Raw genomic sequence first — 23517 nt, 5'->3', positions numbered from 1 at the left:
AGATGGCTTCGCTCTCCCTAAGTCCTATCCCACAGGGGAGTGGGACTTTACCCAGGACTTTACGCAGGTGCCTGAGTTTCCCTAGAACTTAGACTATAAACAACTATAAGACCAGCTGCTTCAAACCCCCTGGCTGGCACCATCAGCCTTCCAGATTACAACTATATCATTAGCACATTTATAAGAAAATCCTCAGAGGGGAAATCATGAATCAGTGAGGACTGACTGGCGTGTGTGAATGTGAGTGTGGGGCGGGTGTGTTAGAGGGGAGGGGGGAGACGGAGAGCTGAGCGTGTTCTCATTAGGGGATGATCTATGATTTGCCAGGCTCTCTGCTGCTGCTCCTGCTGCTGCTTCTGCTGCGGCTGTATGGTCTGTCATCAGTTGGAAAAGGCTGTGAGGGTTTAGAGGAACCGCAGTTCTGAAGACGGAGCCCTGCTAAGTGGTCTCCCTGCCAAAGTGGAGGAGGCTTTCCGCAAGGTTGGAAACTCACGCTTATTACCGCTCCATCTACCTGGAAGAAGGGGCAGCGCTACAGAGCAAAAGGTAAGAGGAGAAATTATTCTCCGTTGGGTCTGCAGGGCAGGGGGCCTGGGGAGGCTTGCTATTTTGTAGCAGAGGGATCTCACCCTTTGAGAGCCAAGGAGGCAGATGCTAATTTTCTGTCAAGCTTTTTGGCTCCCCGCCACCCCCAGCCTCCCACCCAGTATCTTTTTCTTATTTTACTTTCCCCAAGCATCTGAGAGATTTCTTTGTATTTATTTTTCAGGTAGCTGATATTGTTTCTTTTTTTCCCCCTATTGAGGATGCTTTCAAAACAGGGAGCATTTTCTGTGTCTCTTTTCTCGAGCATTTTTGTCCATTAAGAAAAAAACAGTCCCTCTTTTGTAAGGTGGTCAAAACTGTTACTCCATCCTATACTAGATTGCAATAAAAGGAGTTTTCAGGAGTACAAATGAGCCCTATTACTGGAGAAAAATGGGAGGTGATATGAGAGAACATGAGAATTACCTGTAAGTGATTGTGACCCTGTGAATGAATATGGACTATAACTCTTCACAGGGGGAGAGAACCAGTGTGGTAAAGGCAGGGCGCCGGAAGGAAGATGTGTTGAGAAGTGTTCCAGAGAAACCTCAAGCCACTAAAGATGGAAAACGAGACAGGAAGTGAATTGAACCAAACACAGCTTCAGCCTCGAGCTGTGGTGGCCCTCGAATACCAAGTGGTCACCATCTTACTTGTGCTCATTATTTGTGGTCTGGGCATTGTGGGCAACATCATGGTAGTTCTGGTGGTCATGAGGACCAAGCACATGAGGACCCCCACAAACTGCTACCTGGTGAGTCTAGCAGTAGCTGATCTCATGGTCCTGGTGGCCGCAGGCCTCCCCAACATAACGGACAGCATCTACGGTTCCTGGGTCTATGGCTACGTTGGATGTCTCTGCATTACTTACCTCCAGTACTTGGGCATTAATGCATCCTCTTGCTCAATCACAGCCTTTACCATTGAGCGGTACATAGCGATCTGTCACCCCATCAAAGCCCAGTTTCTCTGCACATTTTCCAGAGCCAAAAAGATAATCATCTTTGTCTGGGCTTTCACATCCATTTACTGTATGCTCTGGTTCTTCTTGCTGGATCTCAATATTAGCACCTATAAAGATGCTATTGTAGTGTCCTGTGGCTACAAGATCTCCAGGAATTACTACTCACCTATTTACCTAATGGACTTTGGTGTCTTTTATGTTGTGCCAATGATCCTAGCCACTGTCCTCTACGGATTCATAGCTAGGATCCTCTTCTTAAATCCCATTCCTTCAGATCCTAAAGAAAACTCTAACACGTGGAAAAACGACTCGACTCATCAGAATAAGAATTTGAATTCAAAGACCTCTAATAGATATTTCAACAGCACAGTATCTTCAAGGAAGCAGGTAAGCAAATCTGAGCGTCCAAGTTCACAGAGAAAATGTGGGAGAGAGTTCCTTGTGAGATAGGATCAACTTTGCCCTACTTAGCTGGTGGCAAAACTAAAACACAATCATACAAGCGTTTCACTGGTGTAAGCCTCTGCTTTACATATTAAATCCATCTCTAAAACAACTGAGGATCTAAAAATAGATGGGGAAATGTTGACAGCACACCAGCAGGTACCAGTTTGTGTGCAATTAAAATATAAGGAAATAGAAACCGAAACCCTAGAATTCTACCTTTAAAATGGTGTGCCCCTCTGAGAAATGTTATCAATATATTTAGGCCATTTCTGGTTTCTATAGGTAGCAGCTGGATATTTTGAAGAACTCTATCATCTGACAAATATTTGAGAAGATAGTTTGAGAAAAGATGAGTCAAAACAATACTGAAACTGAGAGGGGTTCCTGGACTTTTTTTTTTTTTTTCTTCAGTCTTAGTGGAGAAAGATTCTATCACTTTCTCCTTCAGCTCCCTACAAAATGTCCTGGCATGTACAGGCTCACAGTGCACTCTGCTCAGGAAGTGTTCTGATAAAAGGGCTTAACACCAAGCTTAATTTGTGACAAAGAATGACTGCATTCTTCACACGTCTTTTTCCTATTAAGCATAGCTATGTTTCAGATCACCTGAATGCTCAGGCAGTTACTGTTGAACGGTGGTTTCATATGAGTGAAGTGTAACTGTGTTTCAGTAGGTGTAGTTTGTAAGACAGTACAGGAATACTTTATATCATGTGCACACTTACCTATAGTTACACACCTAAGTCATCTAGGAACTTGGCTTTCAGATCCTTTTCTTTGTTAAACAGAAAAAAAGAACAGGTGATCAGCAAGACTTGCTCATTCAAACAGGTTGAAGTCTCTTTCTTTTTTTTGATCCTGTAGGCATTTAGTTCTTCCTATGTACATAAACAGAAACTGAGTGTACTTTTTAAAGTATGCAGGTGAATCATTCATACTGTCACTTCCTAATCTCTGGATTGGCTGAAATATGAAGAATTGTATCGAATGTTGGGCACATAGTGAAGTAAGTTACTAATAAATAGTGGTGTTTTAGGCATGCATGAAATGAATAACGAACTATCACTAAAAAGAAATATATACAACATTTTAAATTATATCATGACATTTGATTTATATAACATGTATTATTAAAGGTGCCTAGATGATAAAAGGGAAGACTTGAGAAACTATTGCCAGCTCTTAGATTTCTGTTGCTTTGGATCTAGCAGTGCTACCTAATACAAGGCATATTTGGCCATCTATTACCCAAAATTTGATTAAGGGAAACTCAGAGAGATCTGTTGGCCATCTGCCAAGGCAAACATTAACAAATACAATAAGACAGTAAAGAATATGTACATCTCAATTAGAGACTAAACATGGGTTAATGTCTGTAGCAAAGAAGGTCAGGAAGTAAATTCATTCATTAGACTCATTTATATTCTTGTTATAAATTCTAAAAAATTGTTTGTCTGGTCTAATATCTTCCCTTTCAATTACAGTCATTAGTACCTATCAGCATTAATAATGTGCTTTAAATTGCTAATTGTGTTACATGTTCACACTCATATTTCAAAGCTGTTAACAGATAGGCTGTCCTCAAAGAGGCCGAGTAGTAAAACAAAAAGCCAAAGGCTCCAAAAAACCCTGGGCTTTAAAATTCTAGGGTTCTAATAATCTTGGATGTATGACCTTGGGTAAGCAGAACTCTCTGAGCCTCAGTTTCCTCATCTTTAAGCATGAGGATAAATAGCAACCAGAATTGGTGTAAGGTTCAATGAAATACCTGATGAAGGACACCTAAAGTTGGTTCATCTGAGTGTTTAATTAGCCTCATTCTGAGTCTGTTAATATGTTGGCAACTCTAAGGGAAATAGATTTATTCTTTAAATTATAATGCACCATTTAAACAAAGATCATTGGTTGAACAGGTGTGTATAGGATTTGGCAACTTCTTGAACTTTTAATAATTAGGGCATTTGGAATTGTGTTCAGAGGATTTAGGGTTGTCATGAGGATATGGCTGGAAAGAGAATGGTATGGATTTGGAGAGGGGACCAGGACAGGGTACTATGGGGGAATTTTTAGAGTATGCAGTGATTTGGTTCCCTGGTGGCTCAAATGGTAAAGAATCTGCCTACTATGTGGGAGTCCTGAGTTCAATCCCTGGGTTGGGAAGATCCCCTGGAGGAGGGCATGGCAACCTACTCCAGTTCTTGCCTGGAGAATCCCCATGGACAGAGGAGCCTGGCAGTTTACAGTCCATAGGGCTGCAAAGAGTCAGACATGACTGAGTGACTAAGCACACACAGCAGTGACTTGGTTGATTAAAATGAAGTCTTTGAAGGAACAGCAGAAAGTAAGATTGGATTGCTAGTGTATATGTATATCTGTGAGAGAGAAAGAGAGAGAGAAGAATGAGAGAAAGGGTTGTGGAGGATCCCAAATATCAGGCAAAGGAAGAAGTTTGAACTTAGTGCAGGAGCAACCAAGAGTGTGAGTGGTGAGCAGGAAGCAGCAGTGAGGAAAGTGGTGTTTGGGGACAATAAATCTGACAGCTGTGGATGAGGCAGGCTTGGAGGCTGAGACTCTGCCTCCACTTTTGAAGAAGGACCACTTTTCAAGCTGTTGGTAGTAATTTAGGCATGAAGTATTGTAGCAAGATTCTCTATCAGGAGAATTTAAAGTAAGGTGTGAACCAGAGAGGAGTTGCAAAGAAAGAGGAGGTGAGATGTGAACATGTCAGATACAAAAGATGAAGAGGGGACAGTTTGACAGTTCTGAGTCTGGAAGAACAGAGGTGTCTCCCGATGAATGGAATGAGAGCCATGAAGGGCAGTCAGTTTTGTCCAAAATCAGTGACCCTTTGGTCTGGCTTTTTCCTCTTCTGAAATGGTTCTTTTCTTAAATCTTGAAAAGATTCTAACCTCTACCTCCTCTAGCCCCAGGATTTGATTCTACTATTTTTTCTGCACATTTTTTCTTTGGGGCAAGTTTAATTTACATTTTAATAAATATTCTGTCTGGACCAGGTCTTTCTAACAAGTAATTAAAGTCAAATGTGCAGAGCTTAGAAGAACTACATGTTAGAGGAAATATAAAGAATATTTATATGTGAGGGACACGTGTGAGGTTTGTGTTTGCTGATTTGTTTACTTTTAACTTATATTTCTGATGCAGAAAACTCAGGCCAGAATCTTCTTTCTTTCTGTTATTCAGATTCAACTAAATATTTGGTCAAGTCGATAAAACAAATTACTCTAAATAATAGCTTGGAGTTGTGTAGACAAAAGAATTATCTGATTGACTAAATCTTTTGCTTTACAATTGGTTGTTTTGATGCTGGAGCCCTAGTTTAAATGATCACATTGTCACATTCCAGCTCCATCTACACATACCAAAAGATCTCTCTCTGTTCAGTCAATTCAAGTGTTCAGCATTGTATAGATAAAATGTCTTTATCATTGGCTGAGGAATTGATTGGATCTTTTGGCATTTTGGAGACACAGGAGTATCTTGCTGAAGGACAACACTGTGAATAAACACATTGAATTCAAATATTTGCTTTCCATAGGACACAGGGATATGCAGACTATTTTATAGATCAGGCTACCAGTTTCATTTTCAGTTGAGTCACTCGAATGTACTTTTTTTTTAAACAGTATAGCTAGTGGGGAACTGTGTAACCTAGTCTGAATAGAAACTCCAAGAGTTGTGCAAATTTTTCATTATGGGTTTTGTTTGACTGGACAAGTTTTTAAAAGGCCAAACGGTCTTTGTTTCTATAAATTTCTTAAAAGCCTTCTACCTTCCCAAGAGGAATGTTGGTAACCCAAGAGACAAAAGCAGTCTTCCTTTTAAAGAAATACATGCCCTTTATTTGTTGCTGTTGTTGCTATTATTTCTGCGGATGATAGAAAAGCAATCATGTATTATGGAAAACATAGAACACAAGGCGTAAGAAAAAAAGCATCCTGTATCCTACCTCTCAAAACCATAATATATTAGCATTTAGTAATATTTTTCTCATTTTTGCTTGATTTTATTTTATATCATTATAGTCAATATATGCTATGCTATGCTAAGTCACTTCAGTCGTGTCCAACTCTGTGCGACCCCAGAGACGGCAGCCCACCTGAGATTCTCCAGGCAAGAACACTGGAGTGGGTTGCCATTTCCTTCTCCAATGCATGAAAGTGAAACATGAAAGTGAAGTTGCTCAGTCATGTCCAACTCTTAGCGACCCCATGGACTGCAGCCTACCAGGCTCCTCCATCCATGGGATTTTCCAGGCAAGAGTACTGGAGTGGGGTGCCATTGCCTTCTCCAATAGTCAATATATAGATATATATATATTGATGACATATGATATATAGATAGATAGATAGATATACTGCTGATTCCCTGATAGCTCAGTTGGTAAAGAATCCACCTGCAATACAGGAGACCCAGGTTCAATTCCTAGGCAGGGAAGACCCCCTGGAGAAGGGATAGGCTACCCACTCCAGTATTCTTGGGCTTCCCTTGTGGCTCAGCTGGTAAAGAATCCTCCTGCAATGTGGGAGACTCGGGTTCAATCCCTGGATCGGGAAGAGCCCCTGGAGAAGAAAATGGCAACACACACCAGTATTCTTGCCTGGAAAATCCCATGGATAGAGGAACCTGGCAGGCTACAGTCCATGGGGTAGTGAAAAGTTGGACACGACTGAGCAACTTCACTTCGCTTCACTTCATAGATATATAACCTTACATGCTGCTTTTACACAAAATGTTGAAATTAATATTCCCAAGAATAGCACAGAGTAAAAGAAAATGGATAAGATTGTGAGTCAGTTTTTCTCAGCCTCCGTTTTTTCATTAATAAAATGAAACCAACAATTCCTCATGGAGTGACTTGAATCAAATGAGAGGCATCAGACAAAATCCATGGCTTGTCTCTGCTCACCTGTACCATCAGCTACCCTTCCCGCGTCCCTGTCCTTCCCAGTGACCTCCATGCCCTCTGCAGTCTCCCGACTCCGACTCTGACGGAGCAATCTGAGTAGGCTGTGCTCGTGGAAAATGATGAACTTGGGTAGACAAGGGGCTTAAATGTGTCTCTTCTCCCCTGCCTCCCTCCAACTCTTACCTTTTTAAAGAAGAAACCCTGAACAAGAAAAACAGAACACAAAGGAAAAGAGGCATAATAGTGGCCATAGGGCTGACATTTGCAAACATGAAATCCCTCAAGTTGTGTGGGTGGCCTAAACAATGATTAACCTCAAAAGGCAAATTAATGATCCCAAACTCTTCAGCATTAGGCCTAAATCAGAGGTTTCTCAAGTTTACTGGGAGTGTTTTTGTACTATTCTCACAAGTCCATCTTTCATTTGTAATTGTCTTATTTGCTCTATTTGTCTGGGCCCAACTATATTCTTAATAATATAAAGATCTCTAAGATGGGCAAGGGGGGAGTGCAATTTTTGCATTTAGCACACAGATATCTAAGTGTGCCATCTTATTTTTTTATTATTAAAGAAAAGTGTTCCATTTTCTAATTCACATCCTATATAAGGAAAAACTCCTTCTGCCATAAATTGATTCATTGAAAGTGCAGTTTCATGTTTTGTGCCCTTTGGTTAGATGAACACACATTGTTTATTCCCAATTTTATACTTGCAGCTTTGAGTTATAATTTCACTGGTAGAGAAAAATAAATTTTTCTATATGCCTACAAAAAAGAAAAACCTGCACTCCTACAGAATTCTCAATTTGACCACATACCAAAAAGCCCCTTAAAATCAGCTAACCTTGAAAATAAAAAATTATATTTCTTTATGCATTCTCTTGTGAATTCTTCAAATTGCAGACAGTCCAAGTTCCAGACAGATGAAGGCTGGGCCGTACCCATGTTCTTAGTCTCCTTTACTTTTGTTATGAGTTAGGGGAAGGTGAAAGGTGTAAAGTTAAAGCTAGGCCAACATTAAGCAGAATTTTATGGTAGATCATTTTCTATTCAAAGAAAAGTGAAAACAGTGAAAGTGTTAGTCACTCAGTCATGTCTGACTCTGAAACCCTATTGTAGACCACCAGGCTCCTCTGTCCATGGAATTCTCCAAGCAAGAATACTGGAGTGAGTTGCCGTTCCCTTCTCCAGGGGATCTTTCCCTCCTAGGGATTGAACCTGGGTCTTCTGCATATCAGGCAGATTCTTTACCATCTGAGCCACCAGGGAAGTCCAGTATTGGGGAAGATTCAATATCCTCCCCAGTTTAATGAAACATTCATTCATAACCCCAGAAGCACCTAACACTCCTAGATATAGAGGCCATCAGGACATTTAAAAGCAAACTCTTCACCTTCTAGGGGCTCACTATTGGCCGTGTGCACAAATAATTCTGAGTAGACTATTATGCTTTAGAATAGAGGACACAGCATCCAGGAGGAGAAAAGCTGGGAAAGAGTGGAGGAAGGCTCAGTGGGGTACGTGGCATTGATCTGGGCCTGTGAAGATGGGTGGAATGTCTCAAAGCAGCAATAAGGAGAACAGAGAGAAAAGGAAGAAAGTTCAACTGAGAGAGTAGTAAATAGGGGAAGACTGGGCACGTCCAGGGAGAGAATAGTCTAGTAGCATGAAGTGGGACAATGGAAGTGCATTCTCTATGGAGGGAAGCCTGAACCAGACTGTGGTTGCTCTTTCCCGGCCCTGACCTTTGTCACTCCACCTACTTACATCCACACCCAAGGTTACAACTCCTGCCTATGAGAGCCCAGGACACAGCTCTTGCAAAGATATCTGACCCATACACCTACCTGGTTTTTGGACATCATGTAAGTACATCAAATCCAATATGACTACATCTAAATCCATTTATTTCCTTCATAAATCCATATCACTTTTCTTCTTTCCTATTTTAGATTCCCAGGCCACAAATCTAGGAGGCCTTATAGCCCTTTTCTGTCCTATCTACCCACCCCAAGTGATAACCAGATGCTAGTGATTCTAGCTCCTAAACTCTCATGTTTGACCTACTCCCTCACACGGCCATTGCCCTAGTCACCATTTCTTATCTGCTCCATTTCAGGACATACCTCACCAAGCCTCTCCCATTCCACCATCTCCTAGGTCATCCTGCACACTGCTCACCAGGAGGTTTCTCTAATACACAAGTATGTTATTGAAATGCTTTTTGTAGTTCCCTGAAGCCTAGAGTTTAAACCCCTTAGCATAACAAATGTGATCCTGACTCCTTTATATGTTTTAACTTTATCGCTTATGGCTCTCCTAATGTATACTTTATACCCCAGCAGTACTGAATTATTTGTAGTTCTCTGATCTTGCTACTTTCTCTCAGCTGGAAAACATTTCATCTGGCAAGCTCCAAATTATCTTCCAAGTCTCAGATCAAATGGCGCCCCCCCCATGCACCCCATCAAGCCTTCCCTGCATTTCTCAAGCAGATCTATATAACTGAATGCCTAGCTATAATAATTATGTTAGGTATTCTACCTGTTTCCACAGTAATTTGTATTTACTTCTGGTTTAGTAATTCTTTTGTATCATAATTGTTACCTGTTGGTCTTCCCATTGCCACTAACGTCTGTAAGGGTAGGGCCCTTATTCCCAGTGCCCTCAGCACTGAACTTGGTATGCAGCAGCTCCCCAAAGAATATATGGCAGGTCATGTGTTGCAGCCAGGGAATACAGGCTTTGCAAGAGTGGGTGGCTAGCATTTCTTCACAAATCTACATTCAGTGACTTTATACTGGTTGCTTAAAATTGGTCATGATTGGAGTACTAATTTGTAGAAATCAGAAAATATGACATTTCAGGGCCCCTCCCTTTTTTGTGGAGAGCCAGTTATTAAATGTTGATCAATACACTTCTGTGTATGTGTGTGCATGTGTATCATACACAATAAATGAATTGTAAAAGAGCACATGATGTACTCTGCATATAAGTTAAATAAGCAGGGTGACAATATACAGCCTTGACGTACTCCTTTTCCTATCTGGAACCAGTCTGTTGTTCTATGTCCAGTTCTAACTGTTGCTTCTTGACCTGCATATAGGTTTCTCAAAAGGCAGGTCAGGTGGTCTGGTATGCCCATCTCTTTCAGAATTTCCCACAGTTTATTGTGATCCACACAGTCAAAGGCTTTGGCATAGTCAATAAAGCAGAAATAGATGTTTTTCTGGAACTCTCTTGCTTTTTCCGTGATCCAGTGAATGTTGGCAATTTGATCTCTGGTTCTTCTGCCTTTTCTAAAACCAGCTTGAACATCTGGAAGTTCACGATTCACATATTGCTGAAGCCTGGCTTGGAGAATTTTGAGCATTATTTTACTAGCGTGTTAGATGAGTGCAATTGTGCGGTAGTTTGAGCATTCTTTGGCATTGCCTTTCTTTGGGATTGGAATGAAAACTGACCTTTTCCCGTCCTGTGGCCACTGCTGAGTTTTCCAAATTTGCTGGCATATTGAGTGCAGCACTTTCACAGCATCATCTTTCAGGATTTGAAATAGCTCAACTGGAATTCCATCACCTCCACTAGCTTTGTTCATAGTGATGTTTTCTAAGGCCCACTTGACTTCACATTCCAGGATGTCTGGCTCTAGGTGAGTGATCACACCATTGTGATTATCTGGGTCATGAAGATCTTTTTTGTACAGTTCTGTGTATTCTTGCCACCTCTTCTTAATATCTTTTGCTTCTGTTAGGTCCATACCATTTCTGTCCTTTATCGGGCCCATCTTTGCATGAAATGTTCCCTTGGTATCTCTAATTTTCTTGAAGAGATCTCTAGTCTTTCCCATTCTGTTGTTTTCAGACACGACTGAGCGACTGAACTGAACTGAACTGAAAAGAGTACATACATGCATAGTTGAGACTAAGTCAAGTCCAGCACTCTATTTTGCTCCCTGAAAAAGTATTGTTTGCCATTCCATATCCTTCTCTGGTTTTAATTAAAATTTATTTTCTTTTATTGACTGTCTTTTGAATTATAAAATAGCAAAACTAGCAACCAGCTAGAATAATAGTGAGTTTGTTGGTAGATAAGAATTTGAGGAAGATTTCCCCACTTTCAGACAGAACAGGCTGACTTAGAAACATGGCATACTCAAATCATAATTTACTTTTTATACAAAGTCCTGTTGGCTTTCCAACAAGCCTTTCAAATATCCTTCCCAATAAGTGAACTACACTGGACAGAATATGCAGAGATGCAGAGGGATGGCAACTTAGGGAAGGAAACAATGTGAGCAAAAGTACTAAGATGAGAATAAATCTGAGTGCTCCTCTGTGACTAATTTTCCAAAAACAATTTGCACACATCATCTTATTTCAAAGAGAAATAACCCCAATTTCCCCTGACTGGCTTTCAAAGCCCTCTAAAATCTGACCTTTTCATCTTTTTTCTTGCTTTGTTCAGCCATTATTTCTTTAATTCAATGAACAATTACTGAGCACCAATCTCATGCCAGGCATTACTCTGGAGAACAAATAATAGTCGCTGTCTTGTGGAACTTTCTGTATCACAATTCAAAAGCAGTTTGCGTGGTATTTTTGATTTTTCAGATATATAACCAGGACTGGATCATATAATAACTCTATTTTTAGTTTTCTTGAGAAACCTCCATACTGTTTCCACTGTGGCCGTGCCAACATGCATTCCCACCAACAGTGCACGAGGGTTTCCCTTTCTTTCCATCCTTGCCAGCATTTGTTATTTGTGGTCTTTTTGATGATAGCCATTCTGACAGGTGTGAAAAAATAAAACCACTCATTTGAAAAGATGCATGTACCCTAATGTTCATAGAATAATTATTTACAATTGCTAATATATGGAAGCAACCTAAGCGTCTACCAACAGTTGAAGAGATAAAGAGGATATGGTACATCTATACAATGGACTACTGCTCGGCCATGAAAAAGAATGAAATTTTGCAGTTTGCAACAACGTGGATAGACTTGGAGAGTATTACGCTAAGTAAAATAAGTCAGAGAAAGACAGATACTGTATGATACCGCTTATATGTGGAATCTAAAAAATAAAACAAACTAGTGAATATAACAAAAAAAGAAACAGACACAGATACAGAGAACAAACTAGCAGTTACCAGTGGTAGGAGGAAAGGAAGGGGGGCCAGTTAGGATTAGGGGATTAAGAGGCACAGACTACTATGTATAAAATAATCTACAAAGACATTGTACAGCACAGGAATATAGATGGTACTTTATAATAACTGTTGTTGTTGTTCAGTCGCTTAGTTGTGTCCCACTCTGTGTATAGACTCCATGGACTGCAGCACACCAGGCTTCCTTGCCCTTCACCATCTCCCAGAGTTTGCTCAAACTCATGTCCACGAAGTCGATGATTCCAACCAACCATTTCATCCTCTGCTGCCCTCTTCTCTTCTTGCCTTCAATCTTTCCCAGTGTCAGGGTATTTTCCAATGAGTCAGCTCTTCACATCAGATGGCCAAAGTACTGGAGCTCCAGCTTCAGCATCAGTCCTCCCAGTGAATATTCAGGGTTGATTTCCTTTAGGATTGATTGATCTCTAAGCTGTCCATGGGACTCTCAAAAGTCTTCTCCAGCACCACAGTTCAAAAGCATCAATTCTTCAGTGCTCAGCCTTCTTTATGGTCCAACTCTCACATCTATACATGACTACTGGAAAAACCATAGCTTTGATTTGCAGACCTTTATTGGCAAAGTGATGTCTCTGCTACCTTTAAAATTGTGAATCACTATATGGTATACCTGTAGCTTATATAATATTGTACATCAACTATAACTTTTTTATTTTTTTTCATTTTTATTTTATTTTATTTATTTATTTTAATTTAAATTTTATTTTATTTTTAAACTTTACAATATTGTATTAGTTTTGCCAAATATCAAAATGAATCTGCCACAGGTATACCTGTGTTCCCCATCCTGAACCCTCCTCCCTCCTCCCTCCCCATACCCTCCCTCTGGGTTGTCCCAGTGCACCAGCCCCAAGCATCCAGTATCGTGCATCGAACCTGGACTGGCGACTCGTCTCATACATGATATTATACATGTTTCAATGCTATTCTCCCAAATCTCCCCACCCTCTCCCTCTCCCACAGAGTCCATAAGACTGATCTATACATCAGTGTCTCTTTTGCTGTCTCGTACACAGGAGTTGAACAAAACAGTAGGAAAATACAAAGTTAGGCTGTACAATGTGCAGAAGAGACACAAGGAGTGGTGAACACCGCACATGATGCTGGAGAGCAGCACCCCCCAACAGGGAAGAGTCACTGCACTTTTGAAAAACAAATAGGCGTTCACCAGGCTTACATGAAACCAGCAGGATTAGTCATTTACATAGCCAAACAGGGCCCAGGGTAAGACTTTGGAAGGCCCTGTGTGTCACTAAAAATATCTAAATTTGGTTCTAAGGCACCAGGGAACCACTGAAGGACTCTAACAAGGACAGTGGCAAACTGGATTTGACTTTTGGAAACTTTACTCATGAAATTTTACAATGAATCCAGCCTATAACCTGAGAAACAGAAATGACACTTTTGGAATCCAAGCAAGAAAGCAAAGACTTGCATTAAGATGTAAGTAGAGAAGGCTAGGATGGATGTATAGAGCAAAATCAGTGGGATTTAACTACTAATTTGTCAAATGACAAAGGGAGAAGTTCCTAAATCGAGTCCCAGATTTTCAGCTGGAATGAGTGGACAGGCAGTGGTGTTAGGAAGCATGGCACAGAATACAAGAGGATGAATGGCCTTTACCTATATTTATTCCTTCTTCATAGCTGCAGGTGTGTCCACTAGATTCTCCCGTGTATACCAAGCTCATTTAACTTTGCAACCTTGCTGGTGTCATTTTTCCCACCTGTAAAGCCCTCCCCACCGTCAATACCTCCCACCTCTCTGAAAAGCTCAAGGTCCCAGTTCAGGCTGCATTAGAGCAAGGAATCCCATAGGCTGAACATCTACCCAAAGGCAGAGTCCAGCATGACCTCTGGAGTCAGAAAAATGTAAGTTCAATTCTACATCCTGTCTCTCTAACTGGATAAGTTATTTTACTTCATAATACTTGTTTGTTCAAGGGTAACATGGGATACTAATGATACCCACTCATAGGGTTGCTGTGAGGAAATGCCTAGTACATAATAAGCATTCCATAATTCTTATTTACTATACTTACATTACATGTCATAATTAGAATATTGTTTATCCCCACCTTATTCATGAAATAGCAAAAATTTTAGACTAGTAATTCATTCCTGAAGAAGACAAAGTTTAGAGGTCATAGTAGATAGATCTTCCAGGCTCACCTAGCAGCATATTCATAAGATCAAATTAGTAAGTATTTCTCAGTCTTCTGCTCTATGCCCAGAGAGAAATATAGTAAGCACATTAAGTTTATATGAACTGATTCAATATATCATCACTAGAATCTTGAGTAGGAACTAACTGTAAAAGAGGACTTGGAGGCATAGGAATACAAAGTTGATGTGCCAGTTGTGTCAAAGCCAAGATTTTAACCCATCTCACCTGCTCCATTTCAACCATAGAGTACGAGAAAAATCAAAGAAGAGATCAGTGAGGGTTTCCTGGAGCTGGAGGTTTGGGCCACATTAAAGAGACTGAGCGGAAAGAGGTCATTCCAGATAAAGGAGGGAGATGAGAAGGATCTGATGGTATTATCAATGGGAGAAAAAGCCCAGAATTTTATTATAAAGCATGCTCTGTCTGAGGAGTAGTAATGCAATTAGCTAGATGTGAGCCAAAAGTTTATGGGAAATAAATGCGGAGGACCTGCAAGCTGGGGCTGGATCAGTGAGGCCAGAAAGCCAAGCACAGGGCCCCCACTGGCACCTGCCTTCCCAAGTCCCCCATCAGGCTGGTGAACATCACCAAGGAAGTCACATCCCACAGGGTGCAGCTTCGGAGTTTCCCTTCCAGTGGGCCCTCATTAACCCCTGCCTATCCATGTCCCTGACAGCTCAGTTGGTAAAGAATCTGCCTGCAATGCAGGAGACCCCAGTTCAATTCCTGGATCTGGAAGATCCCCTGGAGAAGGGATAGGCTATCCACTCCGGTATTCGGTTCAGCTGGTAAAGAATCCGCCTGCAATGTGGGAGACCTGGGTTTGATCCCTGGGTTGGGAAGATCCCCTGGAGAAGGGAAAGGCTACCCACTCCAATATTCTGGCCTGGAGAATTCCATGAACAGTATAGTCCATAGGGTCGCAGAGTTGGACACAACTGAGCAACTTTCACTTTCATCCATGTACAGGGCCATCATCAGTTCTCTTTTTCTGGGCCGTAAATGCCCTCCTCTTGCGTAAATTTCCACAAGTCTGCTCTCCAAGTCATCACACCTGGAATTTTTTTCCTCTGAAATCCCCCCAGCACCCACCTTCTTCTCTCTAATGCTGTTTCCCTAATTCCAGCCTCATCATGTCCTCTCTGCACTGGAGACCAGGAGGCCAGTCTCTCTGCCTGGACAAACCATTGCATAAGCTTCCTTCCTAACCACTCCCCTGCCTCTTGGTTGACCTCTTCCAATTCAGCCCCCAGGGTGCTGCTAGAATGAGCTAAAACACACACTAGATAGCATCGCTATGCTGCCCGAGCCTTCCAATACCCTCATTTCCTATAGGTTTACATCCAAAGTGTTATCACACTGGGACAGCTAAGTTCTGCCCCCTGCTTACTTCCTCCAGCTCATCTCCTTTCTGTCCCCAGCATACCCTTTCACAAGCAGTGTCCTTTAACTGGCCACACTCTCTCCTTCCCTCAAGCCAGTGTACATACTCTCCCCGCAGCAAGCATTCCAAACAGGTGCAAGAACAGAGTGCTACAGACAGAAGGACAAGCACCAATCCCTGCCCCTGGAGGGGAGGAAAGCCTGCTCTGAAAGCTGATCTGTGAGAGGGTGAATGGGAAGTAACAGGTCTGATGAGGACGTGCATGTACCACATTGCTGGAGCCATTTGTTCACGTGTCTCTCCCACCAGATTGTGTGCTTTGTTGAAAGAAATCTTAAAGGACAGATGTTAAAAAACATTGTCAGAAATCTTTAGCTTACAATAAGGATATGGAAATTTTAGATTGTAAGTATTTAGGATTTGGAAAAAGTTAGACTCTAAGTGAGTAGTCAGGAACAGATATGTGCATTTACAAACCAGTAGAATAATAATAGAAAGCAAGTATGACTAGGATTGAATTTATTTGTATATTTGCCTGGTGGCTCAGATGGTAAAGCGTCTGCCTACAATGCAGGAGACCCAGGTTCAATTCCTGGGTCAGGAAGATCTCCTGGAGAAGGAAATGGCAACCCACTCCAGTATTCTTGCCTCAAAAATCCCATGGACGGAGGAACCTGGTAGGCTACAGTCCATGGGGTTGCAAAGAGTCAGACATGACTGATCGACTTCAGTTTCTTTCTTTCTATTCTTTTTATTGCACTACAGTTAACATTATATTCATTTCAGATGTACATGAGTGATTCAGCATTTATATACATTATGAATTGATCACCATGACAAGTCTGCTAACCTTCTGTCACCATACAAAGTTATTATTGTAATTATCTCCATGACATTTATTTTTATAACTAGAAATTTATACTTCTTAATTCTCTTTACTTACTTCACCCAACACCCCATCACCCTATCCCTTGCTAACCACCAGTTTGTTTTCTGTTATCTATGAGTTTGTTTTTATTTGATTTGATTGTTTGGTTTTTTAGATTTCACATACAAACACAGTTTATTTTATCACACTTCATAGGTATTGCAATTTTTGCAAATTGAAATTTTGTGGCAATCCCGTACTATTGGATGATAGCATTTTTTAGCAATAAAGAATTAATTAAAGTATGTATATTGGTTTATTTTAGACAAAATGCTTTTATGCACTTAATAGACCACAGTATAGTGTAAACATAACTTTTATATGCCCTGGGAAAGCAAAAAATACATGTAACTCACTTTATTGTGATAGTCCCTTTATTGCTATGGTCTAGAACCAAGCTCACAATTACTCTGAGGTGTGCCTGTATAAGTGAAATCATACAGTATTTGTCTCTCTGTCCCACTTACTTCACTTAGCATATATTTACCCTCTGGTCCATCCACATATTACAAATGGCAAGGTATTATTCTTTTTTAAGGCTGACTGAACTGAACTGAATAGGTAGGGGGGTCAGGAGCCACTTTGGAGGGCCCAGATGAGACAGGTGGGTTGGGTGAGATGGGTCCCAGGGGACACCAGGATAGGGTACACGGCTTTAGCTCAGGTGATGGAGTGGGACAGACATGGTGTGTGCCAGCCCTGAGCCAGCTAGGTGAAAGAGAGTGAAAGAAATCTGGGACCCACCAGTGCTTTCGTCCCCAGAGAAAGTGCCACCAGAACCCCGTGCCTGTGGCACCTGTCCTTATGTCAGTGATCTCCTCTGTGTAAGGCCCAGGTTCTTTTCAAGCTGCTACCTGTGTGCTGGGACTCAGACGGAATAGGTTTATGTGCAAGAGTGAAATCTCAGTTTCCCCACAGCCCTCCAGCTCTCCTGGACATAAGCCCCTCTGGGTTTCAAAGCTAGATGTTATGGGGGGGAAATCATCTTCCCAGTGCAGGACTCCTGGGGCTGGGGAGTCCAAGGAAAAGCTCAGACCCCTCACTCTTCAGGGTTGGGGAGGGGGTTCTTCATGAACATTATGTCCCTCTCACTTGTGGATCACTGTCCTGAGGGTGGGGGTTCTGACTGGACCGCATCTCGGCCCCTCCTACCCATCTCAGCATGGCCCTTTCCTTATGTCCTGAGTTGTAGAGAAGCTTTTCTGCTCGTCTTCAGGTTGTCCTCGGAGATGATTGCTGTGTATGTAGTTGTGGAGCATCCCTGGGAAGGGGTGAGCTCAGAATCTTCCTACTCCACCGTCTTGATTCCGACTCTGACTAGAGGTGAATTTTTTTTAAGGGAAGGACAGATGGACAAAATCCAAGTTCTGGAGCAATGACTGCATTTAAGAGGCTAGAAGAGGGTTGGGTTCTTTGCTAGAGATTAAAAAAACACACAATTCCCCTCCTTGGAACAGCCAGAGGGCCAAAGTCATATTTGTAGTGGGTGATTCCAGTTACAAGGGAAAGTAAAGAAATATGAATGAGCCAAGAAGAGTGAGAAGTTTCATTTAAATAAACCAGTGGATTTATCTAAAACTGGGAAGTCATGGCCTTGATGCTAGAGTCAGACACAGCTCTTCAGAGCTGCATGGGAGGCACCTAAAAAGAACTTGAATAAACTAAAAATTAAATTAGCTCTGAAGATTAAACAAAGCTAAATATATGTGCTCATGGAATAGGATGAATAATGTAAAGCACCTGACATCCATATTTAGTTGCAATAAAAATAGATAATATTATTTTGGAAAAGAAAATAGTACAACCTTTTATAAACAACACAGGTGACTTTGAGCCAAAATCTATATCCCTTGGATAAATTGCCTGAGCATAATTATAAATTAGCTGCAAGTAAGTAAAGCATCCTATGCCTTTCCAATCTGTGCCTTTGTTGTTTGAGTTTTATGGGGATTTATGACCATGGGAGAATTCAGCATCCTTTCTGCAGGCAGCAGGTCTTAGCTGGGAAGATAAGGAGAGTGGTGGCACCACTGGGAGAGTGAGAAAGGAAAGAGGCAGAGTAAATGCAGAGCACCCCATGGATCTTTAAAGATCATTTGTAGAGTCAAGTGACTAAAGCCCCCATGTGCAGGACTGACATCCTGCCATGGTTCCTCTGATGAGAGCTCAGCTTTGTGACTGATTCTGCCTGACAAACATTTGCAATACTTCGCATGTAGAAAAATCTGAGGGAAGAGTCAGAGAAGAGTGCACGGAGACAGTTTTGTTCTACGGGGAAAAGATAGAAAAGGACTCGGATTCAGGATGAATTTACAGAAGAAATATTTAACTAGGTATTATAAAGTGCTAGAATGAACCACCAGGAGTTTCTTTACAAATCCATTAGGCATGTCTCTGAAGAAGTTAAGAGCAATCGAGTCAATACTTTTGTATAAACCAACTGCAGTCCACAGTGGAGGTATTATCCTGGAATTAAGGATGGCTTTGTTCAATTTTTATAATCCCTTCAAGTTCATTATTATATGGAATGGGAAAATAGTGGGATTAAGGTTCAGTCCCCGGGTCAGGAAGATCCCCTGGAGAAGGAAATGCCAATCCACTCCAGTATTCTTGCCTAGAAAATCCCACAGACAGAGGAGCCTGGTGGACTACAGTCCATGGGGTCACAAGGAGTCAGACATGACTAAGTGACTGACACAAGGACAGATGTGCATCTACTCATTTATGATTCAGTTGAATACCTACTGTATGTCAGGCACTGAGTTAGGCACTAGGATATACACATGAACAGGAGTTCCCACTCACAAAAATATCATAGTCTAAAAGGAAAAACAAGAAAGTAAACTGGTCACTAACGCCATAAAGGAACAAGTGTCATCATGGGGGGAAGCACCGATTAGTGTTACCTGATCCAGGTAGTTTTGGGGAAAGGTGAGCATCAAAAAGGCTTTCTGGAAAAGAAAATTCCTAAGTTAAATGGATGATGGAAATTAATGGAAGCTGTGTAGGTGAAGAAGGTAAAGAAGGTGACTTATGCAAAGGTAACCATAGAGGTGAAGGCCAGGGGTCCAGAAAGAACAGAATCAGTCCAAAGAACTGACATAGCTCACTAAGCCCGAGCAACAAAAGTGGAGACAACCAGGAATGAAGTCTTAGTCTAGGATACTGAGAAGGCTTCCCTGGTGGCTCAGATTGTAAAGAATCTGCCTGCAGTACAGGAGACCCAGGTTCTATCTCTGGGTCAGGAAGATCCCCTGGAGAAGGGAATGGCAACCCACTCCAGTATTCTTGCCTGGACAATTCCATGGATAGAGGAGCCTGGCAGGCTGCAGTCCATGCGGTTGCAAAGAGCCAGACACAAGATTGAGTGGCTAACACTTTCACTGAGAATTTGGACAATATTCTAAAGGCTATGAAAAGTCATTGGAAGACTGTAAGGCAAGGTGTATTATAGTTAAATTTATGCTTGAGGATGATCACTGTTTTCAGTTGGCAAAAGATTAGACCAAAGTCAAAGACATTAGTTATGAGAATGCTGAATGATATGAGTGAGGTAATCTGAGTAATTCTGCAAAGGCCTAATACACTGAGGGAAATAGCAGTGAAAATAGAAAGATATATTTGAAATAGAATCCATAGACTTGATAGATCTAGGTATGTAGAAAAGGGGAGAGAAATGACTCCAACACTTGAACCACTGAGATAAAAAGTGGTGTGACAGTTGAGAGTCTGCATTCTGGATCTCATGCCCATGTGAGTGCCTGGACCATGAAAATAATAAATATTATTATTAATTGAATAGTGTGATTTGTCTAAATGAAGACAATTAGTGGAGGAACATATTTCAAGGAGGGTGAACGTGTTAAATTCAGTTCTGCCTTAATTGTGTTTGAAGTGCCGATAGAATACACAGGCACAGTCAAAACCACGGAATTAGAGCTCGAATAAACATCTGACCCAAAGATATAGATTTGAGAACAAATCAGGTTTTGGAAGGCTCTGGAGTAAGTGTAATTATAGAAGGAAATTTTGTGGAATTGAAAAGAAACCCTGGAGTAGCTTGAATTATAGGAAGGCTAGGATGAACAGCCTATGAAATTAACAGAAGTGAAGTGAAGTGAGGTCGCTCAGTCATGTCCGACTCTTTGTGACCCCATGGACTGTAGCCTACCAGGCTCCTCAGTCCATGGAATTTTCCAGTCAAGAGTACTGGAATGGGTTGCCATTTCCTTCTCCAGGGGATCTTCCCAACCCACAGCTCGTACCCGGGTCTCCCGCACTGCAAGCAGATGCTTTACCATCTGAGCCACTTCCAAAGAGGAAGAAAAAAGAATAGGGGAAGTAGAGTCACAGAAGCCAAAGGAGAGAACTTTCAATAACGGATCAATAAAAGAGACAAAGATAAGAACTGAATAATCACCTAAAATAGGTATTGGTAATCTTTGTGAGTAGCATTTCCACAAAAGTGTAGGGAAGAAGAATAAATCAGATCTCATGCAGTTGGTGAATAAGTTGATGAGATGAAGAAAACTGGAAAGAGAGAATGAACAGCCATCCTAAGCTTGACTGTGACAGACAATAATGACAGTGAGAAACAAGACGGGGTATTTTTATAATTGTTTTACTTGTATTTTATTTCTTAAGATGAAGAACCCCGAGCCTGTTTAAATCATAATGGGAAAGAGGTAGTTGAATGGGAGGATTTATTTGTAGATACACAAGCCAGTCCAAGTATTGGTAGAGCCCAGTTTCTGAGGATGCAAAAAAGGAAACCATAAAGAGTGTAGGCAAAGCTCTCAGACTTAGAGAGGAAAGGGGCATCCTTGTTTTCCTTGTCAGCAGGGTCTGTGTCTAATTCACTGACCCATTTACAGCACCTAGCACTATGTATGGCACATAAAAGTATCCCATAGGTGTTCATTAAATAAATAAATGGATAAATGAATGAGTGAAAGAAGGAATGAATAAGATACAAAAAAAAAGAGATGATGATGACCATGTTGCATGAGTTTTAAGTGCTGGGGCAGGAAGTAGAGAGTTCTCACAAGCTGGTCTGTATTTTCTCAGTAATGGGATGGACAGTATCAACTGAGAATGAACAAGCAATGGCAGAGAGAGGGAACATGGGAAAGTTCCCACGAAGTTCATTGTGGAAAATGGGAAAGGTCAGTGGCAGGGAGAGCAGGAACAGGATTCAGTCGCATTCTTGTTTAGAAAAGGTGAACCAGAGCACTAGAAAATTGTTCCTGCTGTTTAGTCACTAAGTCGTGTCTGACTCTTTTGAGACCCCATGGACTGTAGCCCACCAGGCTCCTCTGTCCATGGGATTTCCCAGGTAAGAATACTGGAGTGGGTTGCCATTTCCTTCTCCAAGGGATCTACCTGACCCAGGGACTGAACCCATGCCTGCTGCATTGGCAGGAGGATTCTTTACCACTGAGCCACAGGGAAGCCCAATACTAAAGTACAGGCGGTCTGATTTCTTCATGACATCTGAATACTTGCAGTGGGCCTCTTCTAAGACTTATTCCCAATAAACATCTCCAGCAAATTAGGAAAACCCATCCCTTTGTTTGGACAAGCAGAGGTCTTTACTCACGCTGCCCTGTTTAGAGGAGCCATTTCTTTGTCCTCAAGGTTTGTTTCCCTTCAGTTGCAGCAAGGGACACCCCCACAACGGGTACAATTTCACATTTAGCACTTCATTCCCTTTCACTGAGGCAAAGATCTTAAGACAAAGGGTCAGATCAGACCAAACGTGACGCATTGCCACAGGGTAAACCCCTTCATCAAAAACATTGTGGACAGGATGAGTTCGTGGGCAGTAACTCCTTCCTCACCTCTCCTTTATCAGCATCCTCAGCTGACGTGCCTAGTGTTCAGTCTGTTTTTCTCTCCCCTCAAGCATCTTGGCTGTTTCCACTTTATATACTTCCGAGTTTTTATTGATACTTCTGAGTTTTTATTGAAGTATAGTTGATTTACAACTCTGTGTTAGTGTCAGGTGTACAAAAAAGGGAATCAGTTACACATATACACATGCCCACCCTTTTGCTTAGATTCTTTTCTCATATAAATCATTAAAGAGTACAGAGTTCCCTGTGCCACACAAAAGTTCTTATTAGTTCTCTATTTTATATATAGTAATGTGTATGGATTTCCCAGGTGGTGCTGGTGGTAAAGAATCTGCCTGCCAGTGCAGGAAACTTCAGAGATGCAGGTTTACTCCCTGGGTCTGGAAGATCCCCTGGAGAAGGGAATGGCAACCCACTCCAGTATTCTTTCCTGGGAAATCCCATGGACAGAGGAGCCTGGCAAGCTACAGTCCACGGGGTCACAGAGTTGAACATGGCTGAGTGCCTTACAAAGCTCCTTGGTGTGTATATGTCAATCACAATCTCCCAAATTCTCACTGCCCCCTATTCCTTGGTAACCATAAGTTTGTTTTCAACAAGTGTGACTTCTGTTTTGTAAATAAGTTCATTTGTACCTTTTTTTTTTTTTTTTAGATCCCATATATAAGCAATATCACATGGCATTTGTCCAGTTTATCTTTGGAGGATTTTGGAAACACACTTAAAGATGATTAGCCTTGAGACAAAACCAACACACTCCATTTTGCACACAGTCCTTGGCTTTAACTTTGCTATTGACTTTATCTCAAAGAAAGAGGGTATAATGAAGTACAGACACCCTTAATAAACAGGGATCCACACGATCAAGGGTGCTTGACCCTTCTTGTTCAAATGCAAGTATACTGGGTTCTTGTGCCTCGCTGAGACCCTTGAGATGCTAAAGGCAAAACCAGAAAGGCTTCACATAATGACACTTTTTTCTATCAGTGCTACACTTTACACTTTAGCATCATGCAGAAAGTTTGTTTATTTCTCAGAGGAGCTCTCCCATCTCAAGAAGCCTGTGCCAG

General features: G+C 41.5%; 1 protein-coding gene and 1 non-coding gene across 2 annotated transcripts in view; both read left to right on the top strand.

The window, feature by feature from the left end:
• The first annotated feature begins 254 nt into the window (after positions 1-254).
• The window catches only part of TRHR (thyrotropin releasing hormone receptor), a 56173-nt gene continuing 32910 nt past the window's right edge, over positions 255-23517 (top strand). Inside the window, exons 1-2 of the mRNA XM_061439134.1 lie at positions 255-546; positions 1063-1936. Of these exons, the coding sequence (XP_061295118.1) occupies positions 1148-1936 (789 nt within the window). The 5' untranslated portion in view covers positions 255-546; positions 1063-1147. The remainder of the gene's footprint in view (positions 547-1062; positions 1937-23517) is intronic.
• TRNAC-ACA (transfer RNA cysteine (anticodon ACA)) lies at positions 16197-16269 on the top strand. Its single transcript has one exon. It is a non-coding gene; the product is annotated as a tRNA-Cys (tRNA).

The sequence above is a fragment of the Bos javanicus genome, chromosome 14 (genome assembly GCF_032452875.1).
Source record: "Bos javanicus breed banteng chromosome 14, ARS-OSU_banteng_1.0, whole genome shotgun sequence".
Classification (NCBI taxonomy): Eukaryota; Metazoa; Chordata; class Mammalia; order Artiodactyla; family Bovidae; genus Bos; species Bos javanicus.
The sequence above is the reverse complement of the archived record's forward strand: the minus strand, read 5'-3'. Positions and strand labels throughout refer to the sequence as shown.